This window comes from Mobula birostris, chromosome 15 (genome assembly GCF_030028105.1).
Source record: "Mobula birostris isolate sMobBir1 chromosome 15, sMobBir1.hap1, whole genome shotgun sequence".
NCBI classification, from domain to species: domain Eukaryota; kingdom Metazoa; phylum Chordata; class Chondrichthyes; order Myliobatiformes; family Myliobatidae; genus Mobula; species Mobula birostris.
This window is the reverse complement of record NC_092384.1, coordinates 80,158,316-80,175,022: the sequence shown is the minus strand read 5'-3', so window position 1 is coordinate 80,175,022 and position 16,707 is coordinate 80,158,316. Positions and strand designations below refer to the sequence as shown.

General features: G+C 45.4%; 1 protein-coding gene across 5 annotated transcripts in view; it reads left to right on the top strand.

Annotated features, from left to right (window-relative positions):
• cdh16 (cadherin 16, KSP-cadherin) overlaps positions 1-16,707 on the top strand; it is an 85,430-nt gene that overhangs the window by 37,007 nt on the left and 31,716 nt on the right. For all 5 annotated transcript variants that reach the window (XM_072279985.1, XM_072279984.1, XM_072279986.1 and 2 more), the window contains 3 exons: positions 59-255; positions 10,849-10,980; positions 12,653-12,803. In XM_072279985.1, the coding sequence (XP_072136086.1) occupies positions 59-255; positions 10,849-10,980; positions 12,653-12,803 (480 nt within the window). The remainder of the gene's footprint in view (positions 1-58; positions 256-10,848; positions 10,981-12,652; positions 12,804-16,707) is intronic.

Here is a 16,707-nt window from a genome sequence, read left to right as displayed (position 1 = left end):
ACTTTACAAGCCACCCCATTCCTTATGGAAGGTGTAACCTCATTGTGTTTGGTTTCAGGGGCTGCTGTGTTAGACATGGATGTTGTTGCCCAATACAAAGTGGTTGTGCAAGTGAAAGACATGGAGAAACTTAACCAAGGCCACTATGTGAGGGCAGATGTCATTATTAACGTGATCAAGAACGTTTGGCTCCCCCTCAGCCCTGTCTCTGTGCAGGAGAACTATGAAGTTCGTTATCCCCTGGCTATCTCAAAGGTAAGGAGACTTAAAGATTCAGGATTCAAGATCAAGATTATTTAATATCATTTCTAGTGTAAAGGAGAACAACATTATTGTTACTCTGGATCCGATAGAGCATATGAAGAACACAATAATAAAAATATGGCTTATATACATAGATTGATTGTGTGTCCATAAAGTGACGTTAGGCACAGGAGTGTCTGTACAAAAGGTGAATGACGGGAAGTGATAAAGTAGTGGTGGTTGGGGGTGTGGAGGGCTGGGTTAGTGGGTGGAGGTGTTGATCAGCCTTACTCTTTGGGGAAAGTAACTGTTTTAGAATTTGGTGGTCCTGGCATGGAGCTTTATTTTGTAAATCGAAACATCGAAACATACAGTGAGACACATCGTTTGTGATGTGCTGGGAGCAGCCTGCATGTGCTTCTGGTGCCAGTGTAGCATGTCCATAACTCACTACCCTAACCTGTGCGTCCTTGGAATGTGGGACGAACTGGAGAACACGGGAGAACCTACAACCTCCTTACGGACAGTGGCGGGAATCGAACCCTGATCAGTGATTGCTAGTGCTGTAAAGTAATTGTGCTTCCAAACACTGGGCTTGGATTCACAAAGGCAGCACTTGCATTGATGGAGAGTCAATGAGGCATTCTTCCTCTTAAGCCCATCATCACCCCTACTGGAGCAAAGGCCACCAACAGCAGCTCATCAGAGTCCTCTGTCTTGGGCCCAGTCTTTCACGTCTCTAGGTGTAGCCCATCTTTGAAGATCCTTCCTCTTCCAGGGATGAGATATTTGGAGCTAATGTTGGTGCTTCTGTCGCCCTGGGTTTTTACAAGATGGGGTTGCTAGCCCCATGCCTAATGCCCCTCATTTTGCATACAGAGCTTGGGACCGTCCATGGCAGAGTTACATAGAGACACAGAGCATTGAAACAGGCCCTTCAGCCTGAATCTTCCATGTTGGCCAAGTTGCCATCTAAAGTCTTCTCATTTACCTGTGTTTGCTTCATATCCTCCACACCCTTCCTATCCATGAAGCTGTCCAGATGCCTTTTAAGTCTTATAATTGTACCCACCTCTACTACTTCCTCTAGCAGCTCATTCCATATACCGCCTTCCTCTGGGTGAAGAAGTTGCCCCTCATCTTTCCCCTTACTTTAAACCCATAACCTTCGGTTTTAGACTTCCCTATCCTGGGAAGAATTAACAAATCTCTTGTTTCGGACTTTGCGATAGTATATTTCAGGCATACAGTATGTTGTGAAATTTCACACAAAACAAAATCTTCAGATGCTGGAAATCTGCTGAAGGGGCTCAACCCGAAACGTCGACTGCGTACTCTTTTCCACAGATGCTGTCTGGCCCGCTGAGTTCCTGCAGTATTTTGCATGTGTCGTGAAATTTGTTGTTTTACAGCAACAATACAGTGCAATACATAAAAATTACTCTATGTTACAATAAGAAATATATTTAAAAATAAATAAATAATGCTAAAAGTGAGCAAAAAGTGTGGTATTGCTCATGGGTTCATGGACCGTTCAGAGGTGCCTACCCAGTTAGTCCCAATTTTCTGTTTGGAAATTTAAATCTTTCTTTTTTTTAACCTAAATCTGTGTCCAGGGTTTTGGGCTCCTCAAAGTAAATTTATTACCAAAGTATCTATATGTTTAAGTTCAAAGTTCACTTATTATCAAAATATGTATAAAATATGCAACCTTAAGATTTGTCTTCTTGCAGGCAGCCACAAGACAACAAAACCCAATAGAACCCACTAAAGAAAGACTGTCGAACACCCAATGAGTGAAAAAGAACAAATCGTGCAAACAACAACAAGTAAACAAATAACATTCAGAACTAAAGTTCATGAAAGTGAGTCCACATCCGCGAAGTCAGTTTGTCACTGCAGACGGTCCAGTAGCCTGTTAGTTGCAGGCCACGGCCTCAGTTCAGCACAGAGCAAAGTAAACCTCTTGGAATAGTGAGCTGAACAAAGACCCGTGCCTTGCCTCCAGCCCCAACACCGTGACCTTTTCAATTTGGCCCGGCGTTAACTCAGCCAAACATTGGCTTGCTCCTTGCTCTTGGTCCTCTGCCCTGCTGCTTTGATTTGGCTCCAATTCCATTCCAGCAATGACCAAACATCGGCTCATTCCCCATTCTCGGGCCTGGGTCTCGCCACCTCGATTTGGCCCGTACCCACCAGGCTGCAACCTTACTGCACCTTCGAGACTTCAGTTCACACTGCAAAAAATGCAGGTCATCCAGGTGGTTTAAAAACACAGTTCCGAAAGGGAAGTTACAGGCTATTTATTGCCGTGATCGATGTCCAGTAAAAGTGTGATTGATAGAGTTGTTGGTAGATTTGTTTGCTACCAGTAAGACGTTGCTGAATCCTTGAAAGAGAGTCTGTAGGTTGTAGAGTCAGTTTAGTGTTGGGGTGAGCGAAGTTATCCACGCTGGTTCAGGAAACCGATGGCTGAAGGATAATAACTGTTCCTGAATTGTTACAAGAAAGAACACAATTAGACCAAAATAAAACCCAACTCTGTTGTTGATCCTTGTGTTGCTGTACTGAGATAGTGATTGGGGTTCTGGACTGTATAACAGTACAGCATAGGAGTAGGCCCTTGTGCCGACCATGATGCTGAATTGAATTAAATGTCTTTTGCCCACGCACGATCCATATCCCTTCTCTCCCAGCGCATTCATCTGTCTGTCTAACAGCCTCTTAAATGTCACTGCAGCAACTGGCAGCACATTCCTGCCTCCCAACGTTCTCTGTATAAAAAATTAACCCACTCATCCTGCACAAACCTTTCCCCCCTTTAAAAGCATGCCCTCTGGTCTTAGATATTTCTACCCCGGGAAAAAGACATGAGTGAAGTTGATTTGACAAGGTGGGTACACCGGGAGTGCGCGGCCAGAGATTCAAAGGGAGATGCATGAGTACCGGAAAGAGTTCACGGGCTGTGGAGAGAAAGCAGAGTGTGGGACGAGAGGGACTACTCTAATACTGAGGCAACATTCATTTAATGGGCTGAATGTCCCCCAATACCTACAGCAGCCAATCCGTGACTGAATAATGCTGCCACCCATACCCTGTAGAAGATTACAGAAGGAGGTCATTTGGCCCATTGAATCTGTCCCACAGTCCATCCTGTCTCACCAGCACCCAAACATCTTGCAGTGAAAATCACTGCAAAGTCTTTGGTCATAGAGTCACACAGTGCAGAAACAGGACCTCTGGTCCAACTGCTCCATGCTGACCAAGATTCCCAACTAAGCGAGCCCCATCTTCCCGTATTTGCCCATATCCCACTAAAACTTTCCCATCAGAGTATCTGTTCAAGTCTCTTTTGAACGTTGATGAAATTCCTGCCCTAATCACTTTCTATGGCAGTTTATTCCCTCTGGTTCTTGATTCCCCAACCCTGGGGAAACGTCTGTGACCATTCACCTTACCTACATCCCTCATGATCTTATACACTTCAAAAAGATCATCCCTATCTCCTTCGCTCCAGTGAAAAAGGCCCGAATCTGCTCAGCCCCTCTCCATAGCACATTCCCCTAAGTCCTGGCAACATCTTCACAAATCTTTTCTGCACTCTTTCCAACTTAATGGCACCTTCCCTGTAGCAGGGTAGCCAAAACCGAAGACAATATTCCAAGTGTGGCCTCACCAGCAACTTTCCTAACTGCTGTGTAACGTCCCAACTTGTAAGCATTAATGGTGGCAAGATATGGTTTTGGAGGGAGATTGCGGCTGAGAGATTGCAGCTCTGTGTCTGGGCTGAGAGATCTCATTTGAGAGGTATAATTTGGAAGATCCAATTCAGGAGATTCACAGAGATCTGGTCTGATAGATCTAGTTTGAGAGTACTTGTTTGAGAGATCCAGTCTGGGAGATACAGATCCAGTCTGGGAGATCTGTACTGGGGGCCTTTTGATTCCAGAGAATAGAAAATTGCATCCGATGACCTCCCAGGAACACAGATCCCACTTCCATCTTCAGTTGGGAAACTTCTATAGATGTACAGTGGCCTGGAATGAAAATACCAAAGTACAGGATCAGAAAACCTATAAAAAGTAGTGGATACAGCCCAGTCTGTCACAGGAAAAGGCTCCCCACCGTTGCGCATATCTACAAGGAGCACTGCCACAAGAAAGCAACATCCATCATCAAGGACTCCCAACATCCATTCCATGCTCGCTTCTCGCTGCTGCCATCAGGAAGAAGGTACAGAAGCCTCAGGTCCCACACCACCAGGTTCAGGAACAGTTATTACCCCTCAGCCATCAGGAAATAGATATAGGAGCCTCAGGACCCACACCACCAGGTTCAGGAACAGTTATTACCCCTCAACCATCAGGCTCCTGAACTGGCGTGGATAACTTCACTCAACACAAACCTGAACTGATTCTACAACCTACAGACTCACTTTCAAGGACTCTTTACAACTCATCTTCTCAGTATTATTTTTGTAGAGTCCTACAGTCATAGACAAGTACAGCACAGAAAGAGGCCATTTGGCCCCTCTAGTCTGTGCTGAACCATTTAAACTGACTACTAAATGTATTTGCACAATTTGTCTTCTTTACACATTGGTTGATTGTCTGTCATTGTTTATGTATAGGTTTTTGCAAATTCCATTACATTTCTTTATTTTGCCATAACTGCCTGCAAGAAAATGAATCTCAAGGCAGTATATGGTAATGTATATGTACTTTGATAACAAACTTAAATGTAAACATTGCACTTTAACATGTGGAGAGATTTGCTAAGCTAAAGGCAGGCAGATGGTGGGAGGTTTTCGGGGACTGAATTCTCAGGAGTTGGGGAATCAGGAGCCAGAGCCGGGGGGTGAGATTGGGGCCTGGAGGGGGAGGCAGACCGATGTGAGTTAAAACAGCTGCTGTTTTCCCTGGTGTTGGATTATTCACTGAAACATAACCCTAAGCACAGCAACGTGGATCTAAATATAGAGCCAAGGAGCTGAGCTAATTCCGGGCAGAAGATTCAATAAAGATTTCTTTTTCTGGACACTGTGGCGTAGTGGTTTGCCAGGCTTGTTGGCAGGCATGAATCGGGATTTTCCGAGTTGTTACTGCGGGAGTGGCAGTGAGGCTGCAGGATTACTTCAGATCACTGGTATTCTGTGCTTTATAAACATGGCCTGGTCACCATCTGAGGCCGAGCAGCCGTCTCACCACTCTGCTGCTTCACAGGCCTCTCCCCACTTCTCCCCTCCACAGAACCATCTCTCCCAGAGTTCTGCTTGCCTGGAGACACAAGGGATGCCAGATGCTGGAACCTGGAGTGAAAAAAATACAAACTCCCAAAGGAACTCAGAGGGCCAAGCAGTATCTGTAGAGGGAAATGGACAGCCGGCATTTCAGGTCAGTCCGGACCTGAAACATCATTTGTCCACTTCCCTCCACAGGGGCAGACTGACTCTTTGAGCTCCTCCAGCAGTTCGTATCTGTTGCCAGAATCAGAATCAGGTTTATTATCACTGACGTAGTCACAAAATTTACTGTTTGGTGGCAGCAGTACAGTGGAAAACATAAAATTACTAAAAGTTACAAAATAAATAAATAATGCAAAAGACAAGTAGTGAGGTAGTTTTCATGGACTGTTCAGAAATCTGATGGTGGATTGGAAAAAGATATTCCTAAATCACTGAGTGTGGGTCTTCAGGCTCCTGTAGCTCCTCCCCAGTGGTAGTAACGAGAAGAGGGCATGCCCTGGATGGAGAGCCATTAGAGATACACGCCCTAGACGGAGAGCCATTAGAGATACACGCCGCCTTCTTGGGGCATTGTCATCTCCCCACCCACATCCCCCATCTCTTCAATTCGGTGAGCACACACTCTCCGATCTCTCTTTTACATTTGCTTAATTTAAAGTTTAAAAGTTCAAAATAAATTTATCATCAAAGTACATATATGCCAATATATATTACCCTGAGATTCATTTTCTTGTGGGCATTCGCAGTAAATACAAGAAACAATAGAATCAAGAAAGACTGCACCTAACAGGACAAACAACCAACGTGCAAAAGACAGCAAACTGTGCAAATACAAAAAAAATAAATAAGCAATAAGTATTGAGAACAAGAGTTGTAGAATCCTTAAAAGTGAGTCCATAGATTGTGTAATCAGTTCAGAGTGAGGTGAATGAAGTTATCCCCTCTGCTTCAAGAGCCTGATGGTTGAGGGGTAATAAACTGTTTCTGAACCCGCTAGTGTGAGTTCTGAGGCTCCTGTACCTCCTTCCTGCTAGCAGCAGTGAGAGAGAGCCTGTGCTGGATGCTGCTTTCCTGCAACAGTTCTCCGTGTAGATGTCCTCAATGGTGAGGAGGGTTTTACCCCTGATGGATTAGGCCATATCCACTACTTCCTGAAGATCTTTCAGGTCCTGGGTATTGGCATTTCCATATCAGGCTGTGATGCAACCATTCAGGATATTCTCCACCGTGTACCTATAGCCGTCTCTATTTCCTGAGGAGACTGAGGTCCTTTAACATCTGCCGGATGATGCTGAAGATGTTCTACGAGTCTGTGGCGGCCAGTGCGATCATGTTTGCTGTCGTGTACTGGGGCAGCAGGCTGAGGGTAGCAGACACCAACAGAATCAACAAACTCATTCGTAAGGCCAGTGATGTTGTGGGGATGGAACTGGGCTCTCTGACGGTGGTGTCTGAAAAGAGGATGCTGTCTAAGTTGCATGCCATCTTGAACAATGTCTCCCATCCACTACATAATGTACTGGGTGGGCACAGGAGTACATTCAGCCAGAGACTCATTCCACCGAGATGCAGCACAGAACGTCATAGAAAGTCATTCCTGCCTGTGGCCATCAAACCTTACAACTCCTTCCTTGGAGGGTCAGACACCCTGAGCCAATAGGCTGGTCCTGGACTTATTTCCTGGCATAATTTACATATTACTATTTAACTATTTATGGTTTTATTACTATTTATTATTTATGGTGCAACTGTAATGAAAACCAGTTTCCCCCGGGATCAATAAAGTATGACTATGACTATGACTATAAGTTTATGAAAGTTTTAGATGTCATGCCAAATCTTCACAAATTCCTTAGGAAGTAGAGGCACTGCCATGCTTTCTCTGTAATGGCTCTTGCGCACTGGACCCAGGACAGATCCTCTGAAATGATAACAGAGTTGCTGACCCTCTCCACCTCCGATCCCTTTTCCTCCTCCTGAACTCAATACTCATCCTCCTGTCTTGCTGACATTGTGAGAGGTTGTTGTTGTGGCACCATTCAGCAAGATTTTCAATCTCCCTCCTATATGCTGATTTATCACCATCTTTCATTTGGTTTTATAGGAACTAATGAGCTTTAATAGAAACCCGAGGAGTAACATTTACACCTAGAAGGAGGTCAGTACATGGAATGAGCTGCCAGAGGAAATGGTAGAGGCAGGTTCATTAACATGGTGCACAGTAGCACAATGTCACTGCAGCTCAAAGTTTAGAGTTTAAAGTTCAATCCCATCATCCTCTGAAGGAGTCTCTGTATGTCCTCCCCATGGAATGCATGGGTTTCCTCCGGGTGCTCTGGTTTCCTCCCACAGTCCAAAGACGTACCCATAGGCTACTTGGACATTGTAAGTTGTCTCGTTATTAGGTTAGGCTGGAATTGGGGTTGTTGGAGGTTGCTAGGTGGCATAGCATGGCTTGAAGGGCCAGAAGGGACTATTCCATGCTGTATCTCTAAATAAAGAAAAAAAAGAACGTATTTAAGAGGAACTTTGATAGGCAGATGGATAAGAACGGTTTGAAGATATGGAGGGGCCACTACCAGGATCAGAAAAGCTTCAGAGAGTTGTAAACTCAGCCAGCTCCATCATGGGTACTAGCCTCCCCAGCATCGATGGGGCGTTCAAAAGGCGATGCGTCGAAAAGGCAGCATCTGTCGTTAAGGACCCCGTCACCCAGGACATGTCTTCTTCTCATTGCTCCCACCAAGGAGGAGGTACAGGAGCCTGAAGACACACACTCAATGATTCAGGAACAGATTCTTCCACAATGCCATCAGATTTCTGAATGGATAATAGAAACATAGAAAACCTACAGCACAATACAGGCCCTTCGGCCCACAAGGCTGTGCTGAACATGTCCCTACCTTAGAACTACCTCGGTTCACCCGTAGCCCTCTATTTTTCTAAGCTCCATGTATCCATCCAGGAGCCTCTTAAAAGACCCTATTGTTTCTGCCTCCACCACCGCTGCCAGCAGCCCATTCCACGCACTCACCACTCTCTGCATAAAAAACTTACCCCTGACATCTTCTCTGTACCCATCTCCAAGCACCTTAAAACTGTGCCCTCTCATGCTAATCATTTCAGCCCTGGGAAAAAGCCTCTGAATATCCACATGATCAATGCCTTTCATTATCTTGAACACCTCTATCAGGTCACGGCTCATCCTCCACCGCTCCAAGGAGAAAAGGTCGAGTTCACTCAACCTATTCTCATAAAGCATGTTCCCCAATCCAGGCAACATCATTGTAAATCTACTCTGCACTCTTTCTATAGTTTCCACGTCCTTCCTGTTGTGAGGCGACCAGAAATGATCATAGTATTCCAAGTGGGTCTGACCACGGTCCTATATAGCTGCAACATTAACTCTCGGCTCTTAAACTCAATCCCACGGTTGATGAAGGCCTTCTTAACCACAGAGTCAACATGCATAGGAGCTTTGAGTGGCCTATGGACTCGGACCCCAAGATCCCTCTGATCCTTCACACTGCCAAGAGTCTTGCCATTAATACTATATTCTGCCATCAAATTTGACCTACCAAAATGAACCACTTCACACTTATCTGGGTTGAACTCCGTCTGCCAATTCTCAGCCCAGTTTTGCATCCTATCAATGTCCCGCTGTAACCTCTGACAGCCCTCCACACTATTGAAAACACCCACAACCTTTGTGTCATCAGCAAATTTACTAACCCATCCCTCCACTTCCTTATCCATGTCATTTATAAAAATCACAGAGTAGGGGTCGCAGAACAGATCCCTGAGGCACGCCACTGGTGACCGATCTCCATGCAGAATATGACCCGAATACAACCACTCTTTGCCATCTGTGGGAAGCCAGTTCTGGATCCACAAAGCAATGTCCGCTTGGATCCCATGACTCCTCACCTTTTGCACTACTTATTACATTTTTATATATTCCATTTTGTAATTTATAGTTTGTATAATGTATTGCAATGTACAGCTGCTGCAAAATAACAGACTTATGGTAAAATGGTGACAGGCTCAACTGCAGCAGCTACTCTGGGTCCTGTCAAAAGTGTATTTGTTCATCTTGTAAATATCTTTTATGATTGCAAGTCACTGTTGGACACTATGAACATCAAGTACTGCAGGAAGATTGATTCAGCGAGTTTCTCAATAGCCTTGGAGCTGGTCTTTTGTGTACCATTGTTGTGTTGTCTTCTACTATTGGACGGAGCGCAGTGCAAGGATTGTCTTGGACATTTTTCTTGTGATCACTAGATCCTGTTGGACAGCGGTAATGAGGAATACTGCAGTCCAGTTCATTGGTTCATTGGTGAGATCGACCATGGGCCAGCTGTGCCAAAGACTAGGACAAGGGGTCGCCAGTTGCAGCTGACTGGGGCAGGAGTCATCAAGACGGTGTGGGACAGCCCACGCGGGACACGTTACAATCCCTACTTGGGATGGGGTCTGGCTCTTCCTGGTAGTGCTCCCCTCCCAGTGTTCTCTCGATGGAACAACAAGCTGGACCCGGACAACTTACCATCAATTCTACAGTCATGCCACTCAAAGAATTGGGCTATTTATTTTTTTGTTCTTTGTGACTGTATGATTTCCTGAAATTGTAATCATATGTGCTATTTATGGAGTGTGCTGTGTGCTGTGGTAATGTGATTTGCACCTTGGCCCCAGAGTCATCCTGTTTCATTTGGCTGTATTCATGCATGTTTGAATGATAATTAAACCTGATTCTGATCCAAACACAGGCAGGTAGGACAAGCTTAGATAGAAATCCTGGTCAACAGAGACTGGTCTTAGGAAGATCTTGTCTTATGTTCGTCTGTTCACCTCATTATAGGAAAGGTGTGGAAGCTTTAGAGAGGGTGCAGAGGAGACTCACCAGGATTAGAGACCATGTCTTATGAGGAATGGTTTAGTGAGCTAGAGCTTTTCACTTAAGAGTGAAGAAGAATGAGAGGTGAGTTGATAGAGGTGTGAAAGATGATGAGAGCCATAGAGTGGATGGGCAGCACCTTTATCCCAGGGTGGAAAAGGCTAATATGAGAGTATATAATTTTGAGGTGTTCGGAGGAAAGTATAGAGGGATGTCAGAAGTAGATTTTTTACACAAGGAGTAGAACACCCTGCCAGGGATAGTGCTAGAGGCAGATACATTGGGGGCATTTAAGAGATTCTTAGATAGGCACATGGATGAAAGAGAAATGGAGGGTTATGTAGGAGGGAAGGGCAAGATTAATCTTAGGGTATGACCCCATGACATTCTGAGAAATGAATGGAAGGGAGCATCTTCAGTGACTGTCTGACACTGTCTCACATCTATTTGTGTCCCACAGGTTCAGTGGAACAACGACCGAGTACAATACAGACTGGAATCCCGGGTTCCTATCATTGAGGGTCTCTTTATAATCGACAAGTGGGGAACCATCTACCTGACAGGTTCGCTGGACCGTGAGCAGAGGGCTAAGGTATGCTACAGAACGGGAGAGGCCACTCGCCATTGAGGCTGTGCTGGGGCTTTGGAAGAGCAGTGTCAATTTAGAGATAGAGTAAGGTAACAGGCCCTTCTGGTCCAATGAATCAATTACACCACACTGACTCATTGAGGAAGGACCACAGTACAGGGTTCTTCTGCTACTGGAGAGCGATGGGCCAAGTTGAGTAAGGAAGACCTTCCTTCAAGTTATTGTAGTGATATACCACCCAAGGGTCCACGTATTGTGACAGTCACGTTGGTTTCAGAATGTAAAAGAAATGTATTTACAAAGTGTTGCCAGAAACTTGAGGTTACTGAGTTATAGGGAGCAAAAAAGTCCCAGTTCAAGTTCAGGTTGATTGTCATCTGACTGCACATTGAAGAGGAATTTCTTTAGCCAGAGAAACTCATTTATCAAAAGTCACACACATCACAAGGCAGATATTACACATATAATTACTATATATTACACATATATTACACATATAATTACCATACCGTCACAATAAAATAGCACAGTGCATTGAGCTAGAATAGAGCAAAACACTAACAATGCAGAATATAGTTTAAAAGCTTCAAAAAAGTGCAGTGCAAGTAAACAATAAGATACCCAAGAAAATCCTTTTAAAGTGATTGGAGGACAGTTCAGATGAAAGAAAAATGGAGAGTTATGGGCTGCGTAGGTGGGAAGGGTTAGAGTGATCATAGATTAGTTCAATATAGGTCTTCACAAAAGTCCCAAAGAGTCTTTTAAATGTCCCTGATGTATCTGCCTCTACCACCACTCCTGGCAGGGCGTTCCACACACCCACCACACTCTGTGTAAACCACGCCAACCATACTTTCTTCCAATCATTTTGAAATTATGCCCTCTCTTGTTAGCCATTCCTACCCTGGGAAAAACTCTCTGGCTGTCCACTCTATCTATACCTCTTATCATCTTGTTCACCTCTATCAAGACACAACTCATCTTCCTTTAATCCAAAGAGGAAGTCCCTAGCTCGCTCAACTTACCTTCATAGACATGCTCTCTAATCTAAGCAGTATCCTGGTAAATCTCCTCTGCACCCTCTCTGGAGCGTCTGCATCCTTCCTATAATGAGGTGACCAGAACTGAACACAATATTGCAAGTGTAGTCTAACAAGAGCTTTATACAGCTGCAACATTACTCCGTGGGTCTTGAACTCAATCCTCTGACTAACGAAGGCCCGAACACCATATGCCTTCTTAACCACGTAGCAACCTTGAGGAATCGCTTCATGTGGACCCCAAGATCTGTTTGTACTTGCAACAATAATGGACCAATTTACCAGACACCAACTGCCATTTACACAGCAAGTATGTGCAGAGAAACCGGTCAGCATTTCAGGTCAAAGACCCTTCACCAGGAAGTGGTTTTCTCCTGCTGCTGTTTGCCTTGACCTTCTTGGTGGTATAGGTGTGTGCTGGGCAGCTGGCATCAACAGTAAGCACAGTGCACTCTTTGGACAGTGTGCACTGCAGCCTCTGTGTCTTAGTGGTGGAGGGAGGGAGCACTTTGGGTGGAGGAGTAGGGTGCAAATTAGAGGAACCAGTTGGGTGAAGAGTGGACATCTGTGAACCCTGAGGTAATCTGCACTGTGCTTGTGTAAGAAAATTCAATCAGTGTCCACTCCCCTTTCAGTATGAGCTGGAGGTTTCGGCACTGGATTACGATGGAAACCTTTACGACAAACCGCTGGAGCTGAAGGTGACAGTAACTGATGAGAATGACAATATACCCATCTGTTCCCCGGAGATTTACGTGGCAACGGTGCAGGAGTCCGAGAAGAAAGGTACTTTGGTGGGTCATCGGGTTATCAGAGAGAGCTACATGAACATAGAACGGCCCACAATGTTGTGCCACTCCAGCGAAACACCTAACTAAGTTAGTTAAGCCACGTATTGTGTACAGTTCCGGTCACCCCATTATTGGAAGGACGTTGAGGCTTTGGAGAGGGTGCTGAACAGGTTTTTCCTGGATTAGAGGGCATGTTCTTCAATGAAAGGCTGGATAAACTTGTTTTCTCGCAAGCGCCTGAGGCTCAGGGGAGATCTGAGAGAGGTTTATAAGACTCTGAGAGGCATAGATAGAGTCTGTTCAGGCTTTGCCGAGAACAGGCAGAGTCCAGGTAGGTTCTTTCCTTATTCCTTATTCAGCTCTAGAGAGGTACGTCTGTAGGTCCAGTGGTCTATTCTGCGGGTCAGATGTGGGATTTCTGGGAGACTACCAGCCTCCCCAATGGCCAATTCTGCGCCAGGTGCACTGAGATGCAGCTCCTTAGAGAGCGGGTTAGGGAACTGGAGCTGCAGCTCGATGACCTTCAGCTTGTTAAGGAAAGTGAGAAGGTGAAAGAGAGGAGCTATAGGTGGGTAGTCACCCAGGAACCACAGGAGACAGAGAAGTGGGTAACAGTCAGGAGAGGGAAGGGCAAGAAGCAGGTACTAGAGAGTACCCCAGTGGCTGTCCCCCTGAACAATAAGTATTCCTGCTTGAGTAGGGTTGGCGGGGGGATGGCCTACTTGGGGGAAGCAACAGTGGCCGTGCCTCTGGCACAGAGTCTGGCCCTGTGGCTCAGATGGGTAGGGGAAGGAAGAGGATGGCAGCAGTGATAGGGGACTCTGTAGTTAGGGGGTCAGATAGGCAATTCTGTGGATGCAGGAAAGAAACTCGGATGGTAGTTTGCCTCCCAGGTGCCAGGGTCCAGGATGTTTCTGACCACGTCTATGATACCTTGAAGTGGAAAGGAGAACAGCCAGAGATCGTGATACATATTGGTACCAATGACATAGGTAGGAAAAGATAGGAGGTCCTGAAAAAAGGCTACAGGGAGTTAGGAAGGAAGTTGAGAAGCAGGACCGCAAAGGTAGTAATCTCGGGATTATTGCCTGTGCCACGCGACAGTGAGTATAGGAAGAATGAGGTGGAAAATGAATGCGTGGCTGAGGGATTGGAGCAGGGGGCAAGGATTTAGATTTCTGGATCATTGGGACCTCTTCTGGGGCAGGTATGACCGGTACAAAAAGGATGGGTTACACTTCAATCCGAGGCGGACCAATATGCTGGCCGGAAGATTTGCTAAGGCTGTTGGGGAGAGTTTAAACTAGAATTGCTGGGGTGGGTGGGAACCGAACTGAAGTGAGGAGGAAAGGGAGGTTGGCTCACAATAGAGAAAGTTTGGAGACAGTGCGAGAGGGAGGATAGGCAGGTGATAGAGAAGGGATGCGTTCAGTCTGATGGTTTGAGATGTGTCTATTTTAATGTGAGGAGTTTCGTGCCTGACGCCGGTGCCATAGGCCTGAGTTGATGTAGTAGTAGTAGTAGTGTCATGAATAAAGCGGATGAGCTTAGAGCGTGGATCAGCAAAGAGATGGGGGCGTGGCACTGTTGATCAGAGATAGTGTCACGGCTGCAGAAAAGGAGGAAGTCATGGAGGGGTTGTGTACGGAGTCTCTGTGGGTGGAAGTTAGGAATAGGAAGGGGTCAATAACTCTACTGGGTGATTTTTATAGACCACCCAATAGTAACAGGGACATCGAGGAGCAGATAGGGAGACAGATTCTGGAAAGGAGTAATAATAACAGGGTTGTCATGGTGGGAGATTTTAATTTCACAAATATCGATTGGCATGTCCTGAGAGTGAAGGGTTTAGATGGTGTGGAGTTTGTTAGGTGTGTTCAGGAAGGTTTCTTGACACAATAGGTAGATAAGCCTACAAGAGGAGAGGCTGTACTTGATCTGGTATTGGGAGATGAACCTAGTTACGTGTCAGGTCTCTCAGTGGGAGAGCATTTTGGAGATAGTGATCACAATTCTATCTCCTTTACCATAGCATTGGAAAGGGATAGGAACAGACAAATTAGGGAAATGTTTAATTGGAGTAAGGGGAACTATGAGGCTATTAGGCAGGAACTTGGAAGCATAAATTGGAAACAAATGTTCTCAGGGAAATGTACTGTGGCAAATGTTCAGGGGATATTTGCATGGGGTTCTGAGTAGGTACGTTCCAAAGAGACATGGAAGGGATGATAGGGTACAAGATCCGTGTTGCACAAAGGCTGTTGTAAATCTAGTCAAGAAGAAAAGAAGAGCTTACGTAAAGTTCAAAAAACTAGGTAATGATTAATGAATCTAGAAGATTATAAGGCTAGCAAGAAGGAAAGAATTAAGAATGAAATTAAGAGAGCCAGAAGGGGCCATGAGAAGGCCTTGGCGGCCAGGATTAAGGAAAACCCCAAGGCATTCTACAAGTATGTGAAGAGCAAGAGGATAAGACGTAAGAGAACAGGACCAATCAAGTGTGACAATGGGGAAGTGTGTATGGAACTGGAGGAAATACTTTGTTTCAGTATTCATTACGGAAAAGGATCTTGGCGATTGTAGGGATGACTTGCAGTGGACTGAAAAGCTTGAGAATGTAGATATTAAGAAAGAGGATGTGCTGGAGCTTTTGGAAAGCGTCAAGTTGGATAAGTCACCAGGACCGGATGGGATGTACCCCAGGCTACTGTGGGAAGCGAGGGAGGAGATTGCTGAGCCTCTGGCAATGATCTTTGTATCATCAGTGAGGACGGAAGAGGTTCTGGAGGATTGGAGGGTTGTGGATGTTGTTCCCTTATTCTAGAAAGGGAGTAGGGATAGCCCAGGAAATTATAGGCCAGTGAGTCTTACTTCAGTGGTTGGTAAGTTGATGGAGAAGATCCTGAGAGGCAGGATTTATGAACATTTGGAGAGGCATACTATGATTAGGAATAGTCAGCATGGCTTTGTCAAAGGCAGGTCGTGCCATACGAATTTTTTGAGGATGTGGCCAAGCACATTGATGAAGGTTGAGCCATAGATGTAGTGTATATGGATTTCAGCAAGGCATTTGATAAGGTACCCCATATGAGGCTTATTGAGAAAGTAAGGGGGCATGGGATCCAAGGGGACATTGCTTTGCGGATCCAGAACTGGCTTGCACACAGAAGGCAAAGAGTGGTTGTAGATGGGTCATATTCTGCATGGAGGCCGGGACCAGTGGTGTGCCTCAGGGATCTGTTCTGGGACCCCTACTCCTTGTGACTTTTATAAATGACCTGGATGAGGAAATGGAGGGTTTGGTTAGTAAACTTGCTGATGACACAAAGGTTGGGTGTGTTGTGGATAGTGTGGAGGGCTGTCAGAGGTTACAATGGGACATTGATAGGATGCAAAACTGGGCTGAGAAGTGGCAGATGGAGTTTAACCCAGATAGGTGTGAGGTGGTTCATTTTGCTAGGTCAAATATTAATGGCAGAATATAGTATTAATAGTAAGACTCTTGGCAGTATGGAGGATCAGAAGGATCTTTGGGGTCCGAGACCATAGGACACTCAAAGCTGCTATGAGTTTAGGAGCCAAGAGGTAGATCATGTGGATAGTCAGAGGTTTTTTCCCAGGGCTGAAATGGCTCCCATAAGAGGGCACGGGTTTAAGGTGCTTGGAAGCAGGTACAGAGGAGATGTCAGGGGTAAGTTTTTTACGCAGAGAGTGGTGAGTGCATGGAATGGGCTGCCAGCAACGGTGGTGGAGGCAGATACGATAGGGTCTTTTAAGAGACTTTTGGAAAGGTGCATGGAGCTTAGAAAAATAGAGGGCTATGGGTAAGCCTAGTCATTTCTAAGGTAGGGACATGTTCGGCACAACTATGTATTGTGCTGTAGCTTTTTCTATGTTTC